This window comes from Entelurus aequoreus, linkage group LG03 (assembly GCF_033978785.1).
Source record: "Entelurus aequoreus isolate RoL-2023_Sb linkage group LG03, RoL_Eaeq_v1.1, whole genome shotgun sequence".
Taxonomy (NCBI): domain Eukaryota; kingdom Metazoa; phylum Chordata; class Actinopteri; order Syngnathiformes; family Syngnathidae; genus Entelurus; species Entelurus aequoreus.
In genome coordinates, this window is record NC_084733.1 from 24,736,121 (window position 1) to 24,755,134 (window position 19,014).

General features: G+C 38.5%; 1 protein-coding gene across 2 annotated transcripts in view; it reads right to left on the reverse strand.

Annotated features, from left to right (window-relative positions):
* ppp2r5ca (protein phosphatase 2, regulatory subunit B', gamma a) overlaps positions 1–19,014 on the reverse strand; it is a 99,637-nt gene that overhangs the window by 6,882 nt on the left and 73,741 nt on the right. For both annotated transcript variants that reach the window (XM_062041529.1, XM_062041530.1), the window contains 10 exons: positions 17,245–17,355; positions 16,567–16,659; positions 16,269–16,399; positions 13,349–13,408; positions 11,786–11,894; positions 10,421–10,474; positions 10,184–10,354; positions 9,959–10,086; positions 3,316–3,417; positions 3,148–3,220 (listed from right to left, as the gene is read on the reverse strand). In XM_062041529.1, the coding sequence (XP_061897513.1) occupies positions 3,148–3,220; positions 3,316–3,417; positions 9,959–10,086; positions 10,184–10,354; positions 10,421–10,474; positions 11,786–11,894; positions 13,349–13,408; positions 16,269–16,399; positions 16,567–16,659; positions 17,245–17,355 (1,032 nt within the window). The remainder of the gene's footprint in view (positions 1–3,147; positions 3,221–3,315; positions 3,418–9,958; positions 10,087–10,183; positions 10,355–10,420; positions 10,475–11,785; positions 11,895–13,348; positions 13,409–16,268; positions 16,400–16,566; positions 16,660–17,244; positions 17,356–19,014) is intronic.

Here is a 19,014-nt window from a genome sequence, read left to right on the forward strand (position 1 = left end):
TTTAATAGCTCCGGCAGTAGCGTATAGCATATAGCAGTTAGCATCCCAGGACCCACAATGCACTTCTGCCATGACCCGCCCCCGCCGAATTCTTATTGGTTGGCGTGTGAGTGATGATTGCCGACGTGTGTGTGACGATTGCGGACATTTTCTTCGTCGCTCAAGCGAATGAGATAAATAATATTATTTGATATTTTACGGTAATGTGTTAATAATTTCACACATAAGTCGCTCCGGAGTAGGGATGTCCCGATCCGATATTTGGATCAGATCGGCCGCCGATATTGGCCAAAAAATGCGTACCGGCAAAGCATTGGAAAATGCCGATCCAGATCGTTTTTTAAAAAGTTCCCGTCCGTGTTTTCTAACGCACAGATTTAAATAATACATTCCACTTTTCTTTATTCCGTTCCGCATTTTCCAGCACACCTTCAACCATACTTGCCAACCTTGAGACCTCCGATATCGGGAGGTGGGGGGGGGCGTGGTTAAGAAGAGAGTATATTTACAGTTAGAATTCACCAACTCAAGTATTTCATATATATATATATATATATATATATATATATATATATATATATATATATATATATATATATATATATATATATATATATATATATATATATATATATATATATATTAAGGCTGCAACTAACGATTAATTTGATAATCGATTAATCTGTCGATTATTACTTCGATTAATAATCGGATAAAAGAGACAAACTACATTTCTATCCTATCCAGTATTTTATTGAAAAAAGACAGCATACTGGCACCATACTTATTTTGATTAATGTTTCTCAGCTGTTTGTAAATGTTGCAGTTTATGAATAAAGGTTTAGTAAAAAAAATAAAAAATAAAAAAAATAAAAACAAAACAATTTTTAAAAAAAATAAAAAAAAACCTCTGCGCATGCGCATAGCATAGATCCAACGAATCGATGACTAAATTAATCGGCAACTATTTTAATAATCGATTTTAATCGATTAGTTGTTGCAGCCCTAATATATATATATATATATGAAATACTTGACTTTCAGTGAATTCTAGCTATATATATATATATATATATATATATATATATATATATATATATATATATATATATATATATATATATATATATATATAATTATTTTATTATACATATAAATAAAATAAATACTTGAATTTCAGTGTTCCGAAGGCTATCCAGTAGATGGCAGCATTGTCCTGTTTAACTTCTCCATTCATGAATGAGTATATCATTTCGGCCACCGTGTTCAATGGAGAAGTCTGTTCTACAAAATGTACAGGCAACATACATACCCCTTCCCCTTTGAACTGTCCTGGATGAACTGAAATTCTTGTTTCCATTCGTTTTGGAACTTGCAAGCGTATTTCTTCATCTTGCTCGTCGACGGCGTCGCCATGTCTGTAACTTCCTTGTTCTTCCGCTTCGTCTCCTTGTTGTGTGCGCAGTTGTGCACTCTACTCTCTAAAAGCCGTAGATGTTATGACGTCATTGGGCAGGCAAGCTGTTTATATTGTGGGAAAGCGGACGTGAGAACAGGCTGTCCCCACTCAGGTCCGCATTGAGCTGGAGGGGGCGTGGCCTCCAGCTCCGGCTGAATACCGGGAGTTTGTCGGGAGAAAATTTCTGCCGGGAGGTTATCGGGAGAGGCGCTGAATACCGGGAGTCTCCCGCTAAAAACGGGAGGGTTGGCAAGTATGCCTTCAACACAGTCGAGTATACGTCCTCACGCAGTTGCCTTTAGCTGCGGCATTACACGACAGGCTCTTTCCACTCCTTCTTGTGCCTGCTTCTCATAGACAGCAAGCGCACCTTCTTACACACGTCACATACTGTCACGTCATACGTCACATACGTATACGCACTCTCCCAGCAGAGAGGTAGCAGCATGGCTAACGTTAGCTGTGATGCTAGCGTAGCCGTGTGAGCGGTAATAATGAAGGATGAATTAATTAATTCCCAAGAAATTAATCGTCTGGCGGTGGTTTGGCTTCAAGTGGGAATATGTCGAACAGACAACCGTAATTTGTCAAGTGTGGGGCAAAAGCGTTGCTATAAAAAGTAGCATTACTGCTACTATGTAGCATCATTTGGAAAGTCCCCTGCTAGAAAATGAAGAGTGTTTGAAACTCCGCATGTCAACATCTCCATTGTGTATTATTCAAACTCACCTAATTCAGCTGGCTAGTTGTTATTAAGAGTATTAAAACCCTTTTCAACATGAATCTGACAACTAAGTAGGCTAAATAACTTTAAATTTTAATACATGCTCGGATAAGGCCAGTATCGGTATCGGATCGGAAGTGCAAAAACAACATCGGTATCGGATCGGAAGTGCAAAAACCTGGATCGGGACATCCCTACTCCGGAGTATACGTCGCACCCACGGCCAAACTATGAAAAAAACGTCGACTTATAGTCCGAAAAATACGGTACACATACATACATACATACATACATATATATATATATATATATATATATATATATATATAAGATTTATGACACCAAAAGACTTATAAAGTTGAACATCTTGTATAAAAGGAACATACAAAAGACTTATAAAGTTGAACATCTTGTATAAAAGGAACATCCGTCTCCATAGCTACTGGACTATTGAGATCAGACGGATCAAGAAACACAGAGAACTGACTCCAAAAGAAGAAAAAATAAAAAGGGGAAAACAACAAAAAGCAGAAATGGGGATGGAAAAAAACAACTTTGAATGGCATGCAGATAAAAACGTATAAAGAGGTTCTGCACAAATTCCAATCTTAAGTGACCAATTTAATATTCAATACAAAACAAGTTTTGAAATACTCACAATATACAACAAGTGTGTATCCTAAAGCCAGTTTTAACGATTCACACAGCTTTTTCAGGTACAAGTGACTTTCAAGTCCTTTCTGATATTTAAAGAGATGGTACTGTAGTATACTACAAACAAATAGCTCATGAACTAAATTTAAAAGGACAACTACATTTTTAACAAAATGTGCCAATTTGGGTACTAACCTTGACCATAGGCTAAATTAAAAGCAAATCATATTCCCAAAGGGACCATCAATTTTAAAATAATGTTTCTTTGTGAGGGAACCGCACACATATGGACATGTTTGATATTGCTAACCTGTGGATTGGATTTGGCGAGGTTCTCGATCTTAATCCAAGCTTCTTCACGCTCCTTTGACTTGGCCTTTTCCCTATTGGGTCAAACGTGAAACATTGCGTCATTAACTTGCCTGCTGATGCTAATTACTCTAAGGAAATGCGATTGAGAAAAATCTGTGATTCATACTTGTTTTTCTCAGCCCTGAACTGCTGTGTGCAGTCGTCAAAGAGTTTCTGGTTCATCTCCATGAAGAGCTTCAGTGCATTGTAGATGAGGCCATGGATCGTCCTACAGACACAAACAAGAGAAAATGTGAGCTATATATTTCGCATTAACACATCTCACAAAAAGTTATGGAGATTGCATTTGGGTAATACGTCAGAATACCCGGTAAATACATTTGGCGCTACCTGTTCGCCTTAGTTTATAAACACATAATGGGACTGTCTGTAAATGCACCTTGTCGTTGACCTCATACGCAGCTGATCTGCCAGAGAATAAGAAGATTTGGCAGGAGGGATTAGTGTTGCCAATTCAGCGAATCTATTCTATTTAGTAGGAGGTGGGAATATTTGGGTACATTCTGATTCTTGGGGTGACGATTCGATTCAGAATCGATTCTCAACTTAACATGATTCTCGTAGTATATTGTTTGGGTTTGGTATATAAATGATAAAAAAAACTTTTCACAACAAGTAACAGGATACAAATGCTCCTACTGGCTGCTGACGTACGACTTACATGTGCAGTATTTTCCTAAAAAACGTTTGGTTTTTTAAAGTATTTTATTTACAAAGATCACTGCATGTTAATCAAGCAAATCAAAAATAAAACATTACCCAATTTTGCTGTTTATTCTTGTTAAAAAACAACAAGGTGTACAAAAAGTACTGCAACACTTAACAGTTGAACATATAGTATGCCCTCAAAAGTTTATAAAACTTCAAATTAAATGAATCTATTAAATTGACAGTGCATTTTAGGTTCACTCTGAAATTTCGTCTGAAAGCTAAATTTCCTTAACTAAAGATTCATGGGCAAAACGTTGCAATTCTTATATGCATGCCTACTCGAAGACATTGTTAACAAGGGTTTACAGCAAGGAGCGGGAGCCCTTGACCATATAAACACAACTCTCCTACTATTGCTATTCTCAATCACAATAAATGTAATCTAAAATGTGTTTTGGTTACTAAATTATTTGTTTTTTATGAAAACACGTGTGGTTTTAAAAAAAACACAACACCTATTTCTTTATATAATATGGCATTCAAATATTTAGTTTTGGGAGGGGGGGACAAACAAGACCAGGCAAAACCCTTTCTAGAACTTTAAATGCTGTCACAGTTAAGGATGGGACCCAAGAGAACGGTTCCCACTGTTCCGGAACCTGGGAAAAATGTGCCAGTTATGTTAATTATTCCCTTAATGATTCCTGTGGCCGCATATGACATCACCATGCATGACACCGAACAGGGGCATAAATGCTATGGAGGTATTCATGAGAAAGGATGACAACAGGGCAACTTGCAATACTTGCAAGGTGGATATTTTAACCAAGGGAAGAAATACTAGTGAAACTCAAAAAAATTTACTATTGTGCAAAGGTTCCTTCATTACAGCAATTAAATTTACAAGGTGAAACTAATATATGACATAGGCTCATAACATGCAACTCAAGATCTTTCAAGCCTTCTGTCGATACAATTTGGATAATAATGGCTCACAGCTTATGAAAACCACAAATTAAAATCTCAGAAAATGTGGAGTTTTCAGAAACTGTAAGCCATGATTATCAAAATTCTAACAAATAAAGGCTAGATATACCTCACTCTGCATGTAGTGAGTTTACATCATGTTAAATTGCTGACATGAATGGACTTTTGCACCATATTCACATTTTTTGAGTTTCACCAATACCAGATACAAATAGCACACGGAGCATATGTTAACATTGAATGACGTGTTAGGGCAGTAACGAATAATCGATTAGAAAATAACTTTGCTTTATAGACTGTTTCTTCGATTACTCGTTAGATGAGCAACTAATAAAAAAATCATGAAATCCGGACAGCATGGAGTGCCCACATTTTTGAATACGCGGACATAGTTTCCGTTCGGCTGCTGCGATAGAACACAAGAAAGCGTGTGTGTGGGTGCCATGATATGTGTAGCGGCAAAACCCGTAGATGTTTTACTATTTTTATTAATGATGTGCATTTTTTGTGGCAAGCAGAAAAATTATAAACTACTTTTCCTAAAATACCCATGAGGCTGTAAAGTGTGTTGCATTCAATTACTCGAATAATCAAACAAACTAATCGTATTTGATTACTAGTTATCGATTACTGCAGCCCTCGATGAAATGTTGATCCATTCCGAATCGGAAGTGAATCTTCACCAGCAGCAACAGCAACGTCAGCATGTTGTCTGCTGTTAAAGGCCTACTGAAACCCACTACAACCGACCACGCAGTCTGATAGTTTATATATCAATGATGAAATCTTAACATTGCAACACATGCCAATACGGCCGGGTTACCTTATAAAGTGCAATTTTAAATTTCCCGGGAAACTTCCGCTTGAAAACGTCTAGGTATGATGACGTTTGCGCGTGACGTCAATGGTTGAACCGGAAGTATTGGGACACATTGTATCCCAATACAAACAGCTCTGTTTTCATCGCAAAATTCCACAGTATTCTGGACATCTGTGTTGGTGAATCTTTTGCAATTTGTTTAATGAACAATGAAGACTGCAAAGAAGAAAGCTGTAGGTGGGATCGGTGTATTAGCGGCTGGCTGTGTCACGCCAATTTTCTTCCCATTACAAAAACCTTCCTATCCCCATTTACTTCCGGGGTCATTTCCTCTTACGTCATTTCCTCTTACTTACGTCATTTCCTCTTACGTCATTGACAGCGATCGATAGCACTTCGGCTTTTACTGCCCGTCGCTGTTTTTTTGTTTTTTTTATAATATAGCGTTAACAAAACGTCTGTATTAATCGGACAAGTATTAATCGGACAAATTAACTTGAGGATATTCCTGACTGCACATTTGACTCGTGGACATATGCGGAAATGAATAACAGTGTACAATAAGTTAATTCATTATCAATCAACATTATCAAACTTTATTAAAACTAAATGTATTCGTTAAATTCAGTTTTTTTTAGTTCTGTGTAAGTGAACTAAATTAAAATGACATTTATGTGCACATATGTACCTCAGTGAAGTCAGATGACATTTAACATTATCATTTATTAATTAATATTAGTGAAATGGTTTCAACATTAATGTTGATTTAAAGTACAGACATTTAACAGTATTATATATTAATTAATATTTTTTGCACGTTACCACGAAGACAGAAGTTCCCAGCAGCGGCCCTAACACTCCGCTTGAAATGTTTCGAAGCCTGCTGGTGTTTGACATAAGTCCCCTGGGAAAGATAAAGACAAATATCATTCAGTGACACCACCATTTTCAGGAGATTTGGATTCTATCTCAGTGACACCACCATTTTCAGGAGATTTGGATTCTATCGATCGCTGTCAATGACGTAAGAGGAAATGACGTAAGTAAGGGGAAATGACGTAAGAGGAAATTACCTCGGAAGTAAATGGGGGATAGGAAGGTTTTTGAAATGGGAAGAAAATTGGCGTGACAGCTGCAGCAACACAACCAGGAGGACTTTGAGTTGGATAGCAGACGCGCTATCCGACACTAGCCGACGCTAGCCGCCGACCGCATTGATGATCGGGTGAAGTCCTTCATTGCGCCGTCGATCGCTGGAACGCAGGTGAGCACGGGTGTTGATGAGCAGATGAGGGCTGGCGTAGGTGGAGCGCTAATGTTTTTATCATAGCTCTGACGAGGTCCCGTAGCTAAGTTAGCTTCAATGGCGTCGTTAGCAACAGCATTGCTAGGCTTCGACAGGCGGCACAGCATTAACCGTGTAGTTACAGGTCCAGTGTTTCGTTCGGTGTCTCCTGATAGTAGTATTGTTGATCTTCTGTCTATCCTTCCAGTCAGGGGCTTATTTCTTTTGTTTCTATCTGCATTTAAGCATGATGCTATCACGTTAGCTCCGTAGCTAAAGTGCTTCACCGATGTATTGTCGTGGAGATAAAAGTCACTGTGAATGTCCATTTCGCGTTCTCGACTCTCATTTTCAAGAGGATATAGTATCCGAGGTGGTTTAAAATACAAATCCGTGATCCACAATAGAAAAAGGAGAAAGTGTGGAATCCAATGAACCCTTGTACCTAAGTTACAGTCAGAGCGAAAAAAGATACGTCCTGCACTGCACTCTAGTCCTTCACTCTCACGTTCCTCATCCACGAATCTTTCATCCTGGCTCAAATTAATGGGGTAATCGTCGCTTTCTCGGTCCGAATCGCTCTCGGTGCTGGTGTAAACAATGGGGAAATGTGAGGAGCCCTTCAACCTGCGACGTCACGCTACTTCCGGTACAGGCAAGGCTTTTTTATCAGCGACCAAAAGTTGCGAACTCTATCGTCGATGTTCTCTACTAAATCCTTTCAGCAAAAATATGGCAATATCGCGAAATGATCAAGTATGACACATAGAATGGATCTGCTATCCCCACTTCAATAAAAACATTTCATTTCAGTAGGCCTTTAATACTACAGGTGACTAACTAACGCTGCTTATAATTGCAAAACCTGCTGCTATTTACTGCAAATGTGAACCAGATGTTTCTCATGCATTACACGAGGAGACTGCATCTGGCAGGCTTCAGAGGCTGCACGCCTCCTCCCTGTCTGAAAGGTGTTCTCCACAGCCAGAGACACAAATTAGTCAGAAAGATCAAATATTTCCTGAAAAAGCAGATATGCTTATTATTCTGCAAAATAGTAGTAGATTTTTATAGTTGATGGCTGCAAAATTGCACAAAGCAGTTTGATTGGCCTTAGTTGCTTGTATTTGTTACTGGCTGACATACTTTCAGGTACTTTTGAAGGTCAAATGTGTATTACTGAACAATTATGTGTACTTGTCACATATTTGATGCTGTATCTTGTTTATTTTAACAGTATAATACTTATGGTATAATAGGTATTTTTAAATTATTGTTATGCCCTGGCATACGATTGAGAGTATAGCCCACTTTAGGACATCATTGTTGGGTTTGTACGCAAATGTTTTTTCCAAACCATGGATTTTCAACATTTTCCAGGCCAAGGACCCCCAAACAGATGGAGAGATAAAGCAGGGACCCCCTACTTGTAAATCTTGTATGAAATAGTATTTTACATTAAACTAATCCTAAAAGTACCTTGTTTTTGTGCAATGCGAAGATATTCTAAGAATACAGAACACTCATCCATCCATCTTCCTCCGCTTATTCAAGGTCGGGTCGCGGGGGCATCAGGCTAAGCAGAGAAACCCAGACTTCTCTCTCCCTAGCTAATTCCTCTAACTCCTCCCGTGGGATCCCGAGTTGTTCAGGCCAGTTCAGAAACATAGTGGCCCCTTCCCTGTAGCCTCCTACCGGTCAGGGTGTCCTAAACCCCTGCCCGGCCTTCGGGGGGCATCCTGACCAGATCCCCGAACCACCTCACCTGGCTCCTCTCGATGTAAGAGGAACAGCGGCTTTACTCCGCGCTACGCCCAAACGACAGAGCTTCTCACCTTATCTCTAAATGAGAGCCTCACTACCGGACGAAGGAAACTAATTTCGGGGGCTTGTACCCGTGATCTTGTCCTTTCGGTTATAACCCAAAGCTCATGACCATGAGTGCGACCAGTAAATTGAGAACTTTGCCTTCCGGCTCAGATCCTTCTTCACCACTGCGGATCATTACAGTGTCCGCATCACTGCTGATGCCGCACCGATCCGCCTGTTGACCTCACAATCACTTCCATCACTCGTGAACAAGACTCCAAGGTACTTAAACTCCTCCTCTTGGGGCAAAGTCACCTCCACAACCAAGAGATGGTACTCCAGACTTTTCCGGGCAAGAACCATGGATTCGGACTTAGAGGTGCTTATTCTCATCTCAGCCGCTTCAACCTCGGCTACGAACCAATCAAGTGAGAGCTGAAGATCCTGACCAGATGAAGCCAGCAGGACCACGTCATCTACAAACACCAAACACCTAATTCTGCAGCCACCAACACCCTGACTGCACCTAACAATTCTGTCCATAAAAGTTATGAAGAGAATCAGTGAGAAAGGGCAGCTCTGGCAGAATCCCACTCTCACTGGAAACGGGTCCAATTTACCGCCGGCAATACGGACCAAGCTATGATACCGATCATACAGAATATAGCGCTGTTAATCGCTAGCTTGCAACTTAAGCGCTAATCACTCGCTATCTTAAATACTAAGATTATTAGAATAATAAAAATCGATAAAAGAAGCAAATTGTTAAGCAGAACCAAAATCATACAAATATTATTTCCCATCCCTAGTAACAATTATGCGTTGGTATCTCAATGTTTAAACCAATAAATTATTGTTTTTTGAAATATTAGACAACTTACAGTTTTTACCCCTCTAAAAAATTACATAGACACAACTTTTGCACTCAGTATAGCTATAGTGAAATTACGGTTGTATTAACTCTTAATATCAGGATTACTAAAGTAGTTTTTATTTCCTTTGATAAGCGGATGCAACTTAAATCATGTCAATTAAGGAAAAGTTGAAGCAAGCAGCCTTGTAGTAGCTTTTTAAAATTCAGTTGACCATGTGACATTATGAAAAGCATTGTTTCACATGAGTGTTACACGGGATGATGGATTAGCGCAGCCTGAGAGTGAATGCCGCACTCCAGTGTCGAAGAGTGAGGCGTCTCACTTGTTCCAGTGGGTCTTGGAGTTGCGGTACAAAGCGGGAAACATGATTGGTAGAATCTTTGCCGCGTTGTCGCTGATCAGACTCATGATGTACTCGTTATTCCAGTAGTACAGAGCTCTCTCTGCCACCTGCAGAGCACATACAGAACATCTCATCAGGGTGCACTAGAGTAATGAGTGTACTTCCAGGGCTAACCTTCTCATCAATCATTCAATCATGGATTACCTGGAAGTGCGGGCTGGACACACATTTGGCCAGCTGTCGAAAGAGAGGCTCCTGCACCTTAACAAACTCAGACGGCTCGATGACGTCCAGAATCTCCTCCAGCTCGTTGAGAAACATCACTTCCTTGGGACTGTGGGTCTTTGGCCAGTACTTGAGGAGAGCCATGACCACCTTTATTGAATGACGATGTTAAAAATCAGCATTTTAAGCCAGTGTGCAAGACATGAGTGAACATACCGGCTCCGTTAGGGTGCTATCCTTTTCTAAAAACTGCACCACACAGTAGGCCAGCTGCAAAAAGAATAACACAAAATTAGTATGTGCTTTCATGTAGTGCATTTACTCAGTTTTTATTTGGCCATACAGCCTTTTCATTCACCCTTAATTTGATACAACTTTTTCCATTTGCGATTCAATGCCAATATGGGAACCTTAAAGTGGAACTGCACTTTTTGGGGGAATTTTGTCTATCATTTAAAATCCCTATGTCAAACAAGAAAACACACGTTTTGCTTTTTTTATGCATTCTAAATCATAAATAAACGATATAAAAAATCGGCTAACAATGGAGTCAATGGGAGTCGCTCTATTCCTCCAATACATGCTCTAAAAATATCCAAAGACCTATCAACGTTGTATATACACACTGTAAGTATATATGTAATGCAGTAACCGGACATTTTAATAATAACACACAATATTTACATTATTTTTGTAATTTTAAGCATACGGCGGCACAATAATTTCATAGACGCTGCACGACGTTTGCTTTTTCCTTCAACAACAACCCTGACTACTACTCAAGCAGTATTCATGACCAACAACAAACATAATAAAGCATTACTTACTGTACAATTTCTACTCTCACTAGGATGACGACTGATTGATGCACATAATTATTTAATGCTTGTTTATATTTTCGAATGTCATGTTTTAGTCTGCATATTAATCAATTAAGGACACTTTTTATTACATATGTCCAGTAGGGTTGTGAATCTTAAAACAACTCACGACTCGATTTTGATTCCTGGGGTGACAATTTGATTCAAAATTGATTCTTGATTAAACACAAATTTCACAGTATGTTATTTGGTATGAAAATTATAATAAAACCCTTTGAAAACATGTTACAAAAGTTCTTCTTGGCTTCTGACATATGTGCAGCTCAGAGATGACAAACATATTTCTCTTAAAAAAAAAAAACAATAGCTTTTTGAAAATAAATCGAATAGGAATATATTTTTTGATCCCTCCCAATGTTTAGCTTATGTGTTACGGTGTGCTTAGCTGCAGTGTAGCTGCCACCTCCTAGTAGCCTATAGCCTACCGTGTTTACCTTTCTAAAAGACTGCAATTAAATACAGTAGAAGTATAACCAACCTTGTGTGCTTTTGGAGAATATTTAGATGTTAATTGACTGTCCAGTTTTGCACAAGTACGCACGCTGCAGGACCGCTTGGATTGGAGCGCATATCGGATATTTTTGATGCAATCCATCATAATAATTATATTTACAATATAATCTGATTCCCAGTTTTTAAAAGTACCCCCCCCCCAAAAAAAAGTAAGAAAAGGGGAAAACACAATGGACACACACTGTACCTGTGGATGGTAGACACTGAGTGATTTAACTTTGTGTAGAGGTAATAAAACCTTCAACAGGAATATCTTGTGCTCTTCTTTTAGAGGTAAGGCAAATCCATTGATGATACTGCAAAACAAAACAAAATCATTTTTGGTCAGTGAATGCAACAATGCTCATCATGGTACTGGTGTGGGTCTACACTAAAAAGGTGTCATATGTAATAATTTAATGTCAAGTAATCATTAAGTGGCCCTGATATGTCAAAAGGCATTAATAAATCATGTTCTTTTTGAATACCTTTATAACTGATAACGGTAGTTCATCTGGGATATGCTCATTTCAAAATTAGATTAACAGCCCCGAAATATTGTTATTGTTTTCATTTCGATACCCAGCCCTTTGAAAGATGGAGACGATTGAAGGCGGAGAAGATTTTTTCATCTGACGCCAAACTTGCTCATTTCCTCCTTGATAGGTTAGTAAGGCATTTATGGTTTCTTATTACTTGTAATAAATGGAAATGGACATTTCGTATGTAAACTATATTGTCCAATACAGTCTATGATCTTGTCAAAGATAATATGTTCATGCAACGAATGCTTAGGAGCGAAGCACCATCACACTAGTGTAATGCTTTTAGCATGCTAGCCCTGTCAATGACACATCGACCTACAGGCTAACGGGGGTAATATATGCCCGTTAGCCTGTAGGTCAATGTGTCATCCAACTGACAGGGCAAACTAGGTTTTCGACAAATAAAACCTATGTGGATATGAGTAGTGTCAGTGCCTATTTCGTTCTCAATATGCTGATACGCAGGGGAAATAGGTTCCAACATTAGCACGGCTAATTGCGGTTTCTGGTACTGTATGCGTCAGGTACATATAGGGTGGTATTTGCTTGGCACAATATAATACATTACATGTAATGATTTTCTACTTTGTGTATTGACATGGTAGTAAACTATATGATTTACGCATAACGTGGGTTGGCTCATAGAATTGCACTCGGCACTGGGTGATGTGCGCAAATGGAAGAGAATGCAGTGTGTCAGGTTGGATGCAACATGGAGTTATGCTGAACAAAATGTGGCGGTAATTTTATTGTTGGCTTTGGCTTGCCATCAACGTGGGTCTATGCGATATATACAATATATTTCGATGGTGGTCCGTGCGGTCAAACTACACATTTTAGCAGGGTAATGCCAACAATCTGTCCCGACTCCCGATTAAAATATTGCTGCGTAACTTTACAAATACCTTTGGCTAATCGACATTAGAAAAATGTGGCATATTTATTACATAGTAAACCAGAAGCATAAACAAGAGAAACCTGCAGCGTAGGACTCGTGGATTGCCATTTGAAGTTCATTGGAGTAGGATTCGGATTCGGCTGCCTATCTGGCAACCTCAGTCATGGAGAGTGTGAGGGGACTACAGAATTTTGACGGTGATTGCAGTACCATTTCTAGCCACATAACTACATATGGCACCTTTAAATTCATGTATTACATCTTGATATAGATTGCATTGGTGTGCCTAATGTGTATGTCAGTCTGTTGACAATAATGGTGACCAAACCTTCCAAGTATTTCCAGTAGTTCAGCAATACCGTTGTGGTGCTCCGTCTCATAGATAAACCTGAAAAAACAAAGTGAATTGTTAAATATTGTAGTCAGAAATTGTTGTTTTACACAACAGCAGATTAGCGTTAGGTGTTAGAGGAATAAGGTGCTTATTTGAGCATAAACACTTTTACCCCTTGTGAAACCCTCAGGCTCGAAACGGGCATTACATATGTTCCTTATGTGATAGGATTGTTTAGTTAGAAGGTTAGCAGTCGGAAATAGGAAACAAAAATAAAGCATACACGTTCTCTTAAGACCTCTTTCAGTGATTTCCATTATAACATTTGTAACCGACTGTTATCCTGGTACATTAACATGATTTTTCAGCCAGCAAGAATGAGATTCAAAACAAAAAAATATCGTTTTGGTGTAACAGTGTTCCTTAACCACCAGAAGGCATCAGAAAACCATGATGCAGAATTCTCAGAGTTTTGATAAGCGCAAATGAGTTAAACCGCCATTAAGCGCTGAAATGTAATGATAATGATACAAATCAGAAGTACTTTATTAATCCCCGAGGGGAAATTAAGATTTTTTTGGCCAGATGGACTTGGGCAACCAATCCAGCTCAGGAGGCACTGTAAAAACAGTATTTTTGTCTACGTGTCAGTTGTCTATTCAAAATCACTGTTGTCATGAATTATTAACCTATTCGGGGCTGTAATATTCCCCTCTGCAACTTCTTTTAGCGATATTGAAAATGTTGCATTTCCCATTATTACAAAAAAGTTTTTATTTCTGATAAAAAGGCCATAAGACATAAAAAAAACTTCTTCTTTTTTTTTTAAAGTGTTAGATCTTAAGTTGTTAAGATTTCAAGCGTTTAATGTAAAAAATATATATATTTATATGACACTAATGACACTTTTATGAGTGGGTTCCTTTTGTATGCCAAGAGTAAGTGTGTAGAGTCAATCTTCATCTTGCACAATGGTTCACGACAAGTAATACAATAGGGCTGCAATGATTCATCGATTAAATCAGTGTCCTAGTGGTTAGAGTGTCTGCCCTGAAATCGGTAGGTTGTGAGTTCAAACCCCGGCCGAGTCATACCAAAGACTATAAAAATGGTACCCATTACCAGCTTATGCTAGTATATTGAGATCATCAGCCAGTGAAGCTCTCTCGCCTCTGAGTTAATGAAAGTTAATTCTAGATCATAAATCAAGCCTCTCATCTAGATAGTAGAAAGATATGACCTAAACCAAGAAGTTGGTTAACTTTGACTAGACTCGGAGATGGCAAGAAAGACACAAAAAGACAATGGTTTTACACCCTTCCACCCCCCTATTTTTTAACCCTTCGCAAGGATTATGTTCAATTCTTCATCTATTCGGGAAGATATAAACATCCTTTTAGTCGGCCTCCCAGTGAGAGCAGACATTGTATAGTGTTTGTTTTATCATGTTGTCTCTCACAAAGTGTTGTGAGTTGTAGTCTGTCTTGCTGTTGAAGGAAACGCGAACATCTATAAAATCAAAGCCGCCACCGTATGTTTAACTGAGCAAAAAATACATAAATATTGCACATTATTTTGAATTTGCCTGTTACTACATTACTATATACTTACAGCATGTATATAAATCCTTGATGGAGATGTGTTTGGAATATATTTTTAGAGGGCCTTACAGGCAGAATAGAGCAACTCCCATTGACTCCATTGTTAGTGGACTTTTGCCAGCATTTATGTGCAAGATAGAATGCGTATATAAAAAAAAAACATAGGTGTTCTTGTCTCACATGAGGATTGTTAACGATTACAAAAAAAGTGCAGTTTCCTTTTAATGCTAGTGAGTTGTGCATCCAAAAATCAAAACGCCCCACCTCCAATTAATACCTTTTCAAATGTGTTTGTTAGTAGAAGCATTTAAGTCTCATCTTAAAACTCATTTGTATACTCTAGCCTTTAAATAGACTCCCTTTTTAGACCAGTTGATCTGCCGTTTCTTTTCTTTTCTACTCTGCTCCGGGGTGGACCACTAGCCTGTTCATCGGATGGGGACATCGCTACACTGCTGACCCGTCTCCGCTCGGGATGGTTCCTGCTGGCCCCACCATGCATGGACTGGACTTTCGCTGATGTGTTGGACTTTCACAATATTATGTCAGACCCCCTCGACATCCATTGCTTTCGGTCTCCCCTAGAGGGGGGGGGTTACCCACATATGCGGTCCTCTCCAAGGTTTCTCATAGTCATTCACATTGACGTCCCACTGGGGTGAGTTTTCCTTGCCCGTATGTGGGCTCTGTACCGAGGATGTCGTTGTGGCTTGTACAGCCCTTTGAGACACTTGTGATTTAGGGCTATATAAATAAACATTGATTGATTGATTGATTGATGTTAAATTATTAAATATATTGCCACTCAATCAATCTTTGTTTGTTGTTCAGTACTATCCCTTAACTGGTTCATGCTCACCTGTTTTTATTTGTTTTAATTTTTTATTTTTTTTACATATATATTAGCAATATATTATGATGCTCCCGTTGGAAAAATGCAGTTTCAATATTATGTGCATATACAATTATAAAGAATACCATTCATTAGGAAAATCCTCTATTCACCCTTAAGGTTGCATTGGGGCTGGGTGGTGTGTTTTATTTGATTACTCGATTAATCAAACAAATTAATTGATATATTACTTGAATAGTTAAATATTCAATAGCTGCAGCCATACAATATAACATGTATTATAATAAATATTGACATACTATATATAATATTGTACTACGGCTGCCCTTGCATACACTTTCTATAAGTTTTTGCTTTACAGATGCCACGTCTCCTCTGCCTGAAACTCACTTCTCTCACAATGTTCAGTTGAAAGCAGATGACCTATGTGTGAAAGGAGCTGAAGCAGAATTGCACTCACCTATAGAAAATGTTATTAATCTGTTTTCTTATGTAAGCTCTCAGGCCGAGGAACTTCCCATAGATCCTGTGGAGGGTCGTCTTGAGGAAGTCTCGCTCTCTGGGATCTTCGCTGTCAAATAGGTCTAAAAGCTGGCATGCAAGAGCGAGGACAGACAATACATTAAACACTGCAAACTTCACAACGCTTTGTAAATTTGCTTTTTTATACTTAATGGAAACGGAATGCCTTTCCATAGTGCTGTCAAGCTATTTGTCTAAACTGACAAGAGCCTGTTAGGAGCCAAATCTTTTCTTACCTGCATAACAAATTTCTGGTCTATGTATTTCTTCGCTATGTTCGGCTGAAAGTCGGGCGATTCTAAAAATCTAAGAAAAAATTCATAGACGAGCTGCAAAAGAAAAAAAGAGCAGAATGAAAATAGGCGGAATTCAGAGTAAAATATGTATGACACTGTACTGTTATTAACCAATTTTCTTACAACATTTAAGAGGATGCTGCGCTAGCATGCTTCTGTGCAGGCGCAACTGAAAAAGTGATTCTGCATTTACACTTACCGGTTATTCCAGGTTGGAAATAAGTTTCCAATTTGAATATATTTTGCGGTAGATGAAAGTACAATGTTTTATTTTCCTCTATTCAAACACAGTGTTATTGTTCAAACTGTGTGTAATGTTACAGTGGCCAAAAATATTAAATATACTTGTTAAATAGAACCTCTGTCTTGCTTTTAATGAGTACTTAGGCCTACTATGCTACTGTATTTTAATGTTGGGCATTATAGTGGTACTTGACGAGCCCATTTTTTTTCTTTTTAAAAGTAGTACTTGGTGAAAATTCTTTGAGAACCACTGTTCTACCGTATATGCACTTTTAGTTTACATATGGTGTCAAATCATTAATTGAATCAAGACATGAATTGCGCATTTTCAAATGATGAAACAGTGATGTTAAAGCAAATTCGGTTAATAGCTACCTGTAAGTGTGGCCAGGCCGCTTCAAGTGTGGGTTCATCCTCCTCGGGATCAAATTCTGCTCCCGTGGGGTTGGAGGACGGAGGCAGCGTTCTGAACATGTTCACAGCAAACTAGGAGAAGACAAAAACAATGGGAAATGATGATTTGATTATGCATGAATAAGCTGGCTATCACAACCACATAGAGGTGTTCATTTAGCGTAAATCAGAATACACTGTAATGTAATGCTTTGGATCAGGGTTCTCCAATCAGCAGCTCACAAGGTGATTTTGAGTAGCGCAAAAAAGGGTAAAAAATATTTGCTTAAACTCAGTATTTTTACAATTGTTCAAAACCAGATCCAATGCCTCAATTTTATGAAAAAAGTGCATAAAATAGCATAAAGACAATCACTGCAATGAGTGGAGATCTGCTTCCTAAATAAAGCACAATTTAAATTTAGTCATATAAAAACAAACGCCTTTATTTTTGTCAAAGTAGCTCAAGTCGTGACAACAAAAAACCTGCATTGGAAATAAATGCATATGAAATATAAGATGGACAAAACTTTTTAAAACGAAATGTGAGTTGTGAATACCGACACTGTTAACTAATGCTCTGGCAAAACAAGTGTATTTCCTTTGTTTGGGTTGAAATAACTATGAAAATAAACGTTACAAAATTGAGTAGCTCACAGCCATTTTAATTTTCATATAGCAGCTCTCAGAAGAATAGTAGATAGTAGGAAAAAAATGTTAGCAATAACTCTCTGATGTAGTGCACTACAAACTACAACCACAATAATAAGATGTATATTTAAATTAATGAAAAGCTACTGCATTGACTCAAATATGGGACAGGTCATGTTATATTGGGGAGATAAAGGGCATACTCGTAGAAGGCCACTCATAATGTGCCTGGGCCCACACCCAAGGCATCGCACGTTTGGATGTGGCCTGGCTTGCTTCTGCTCTTTTGCCGCAATTGGAAAAGGTAGTCCAAGGCAGGGTTCTTAACCTTTTTGACCACAAGGCCCAACTTTTTCCACTACGGGGGGTCTTGGGCCAGCTCAAATATTAACAAAGAATTAGTAATCTTACTCTTCATTTTAAATCGTATTCAAAAAATTATATCAAACCTACTTACAGTTTACAACCCTGTCAAATGATACGAAATCATGTGTTATTCACAAAGACTATCATCAAGGCATAACTGAGGCGGATTACAAAAATACTAATCAAATACATTGCAAAAGAAGGGATTCAAAGCTGATGAAATATAAATGTACATACAATTACACAGCACTAAAATTCTAACTGAATTAAATTAAAATACAGCTTCACCACATTAGTCATAATTTTTGCACTTAAGCTTCTCTATAAATTCAGCTCTAGACTTCTTCTGTTTCATATTGCCAATACTGCCACAAGTGGAGGAAAAGAGTATTATAACTGAGTACAGCTGCGGCCCATACGGACCACAGCTGATATACATTTTTGGCACTCACGGCTCAACAACCCTGGCCTAGTTCATCTTTGAAGGTGTACAATTTCTTACATATGATCAATTAATCAATCAAAGTTTACTTATATAGCCCTTAATCACAAATGTCTCAAAGGGCTACACAAGCAGAGCCACAACACCATCCTCGGATGTCGTTGTAGCTCAGATCCTCAGATCCCACATTAGGGCAAGAAAAAAACTCAACCCAATGGGAACAACGAGAAACCTTGGAAGGGACCGCAGATGTGGGGTCCCCTCATCCCCTGGGTGACTGGTGCAATGGATGC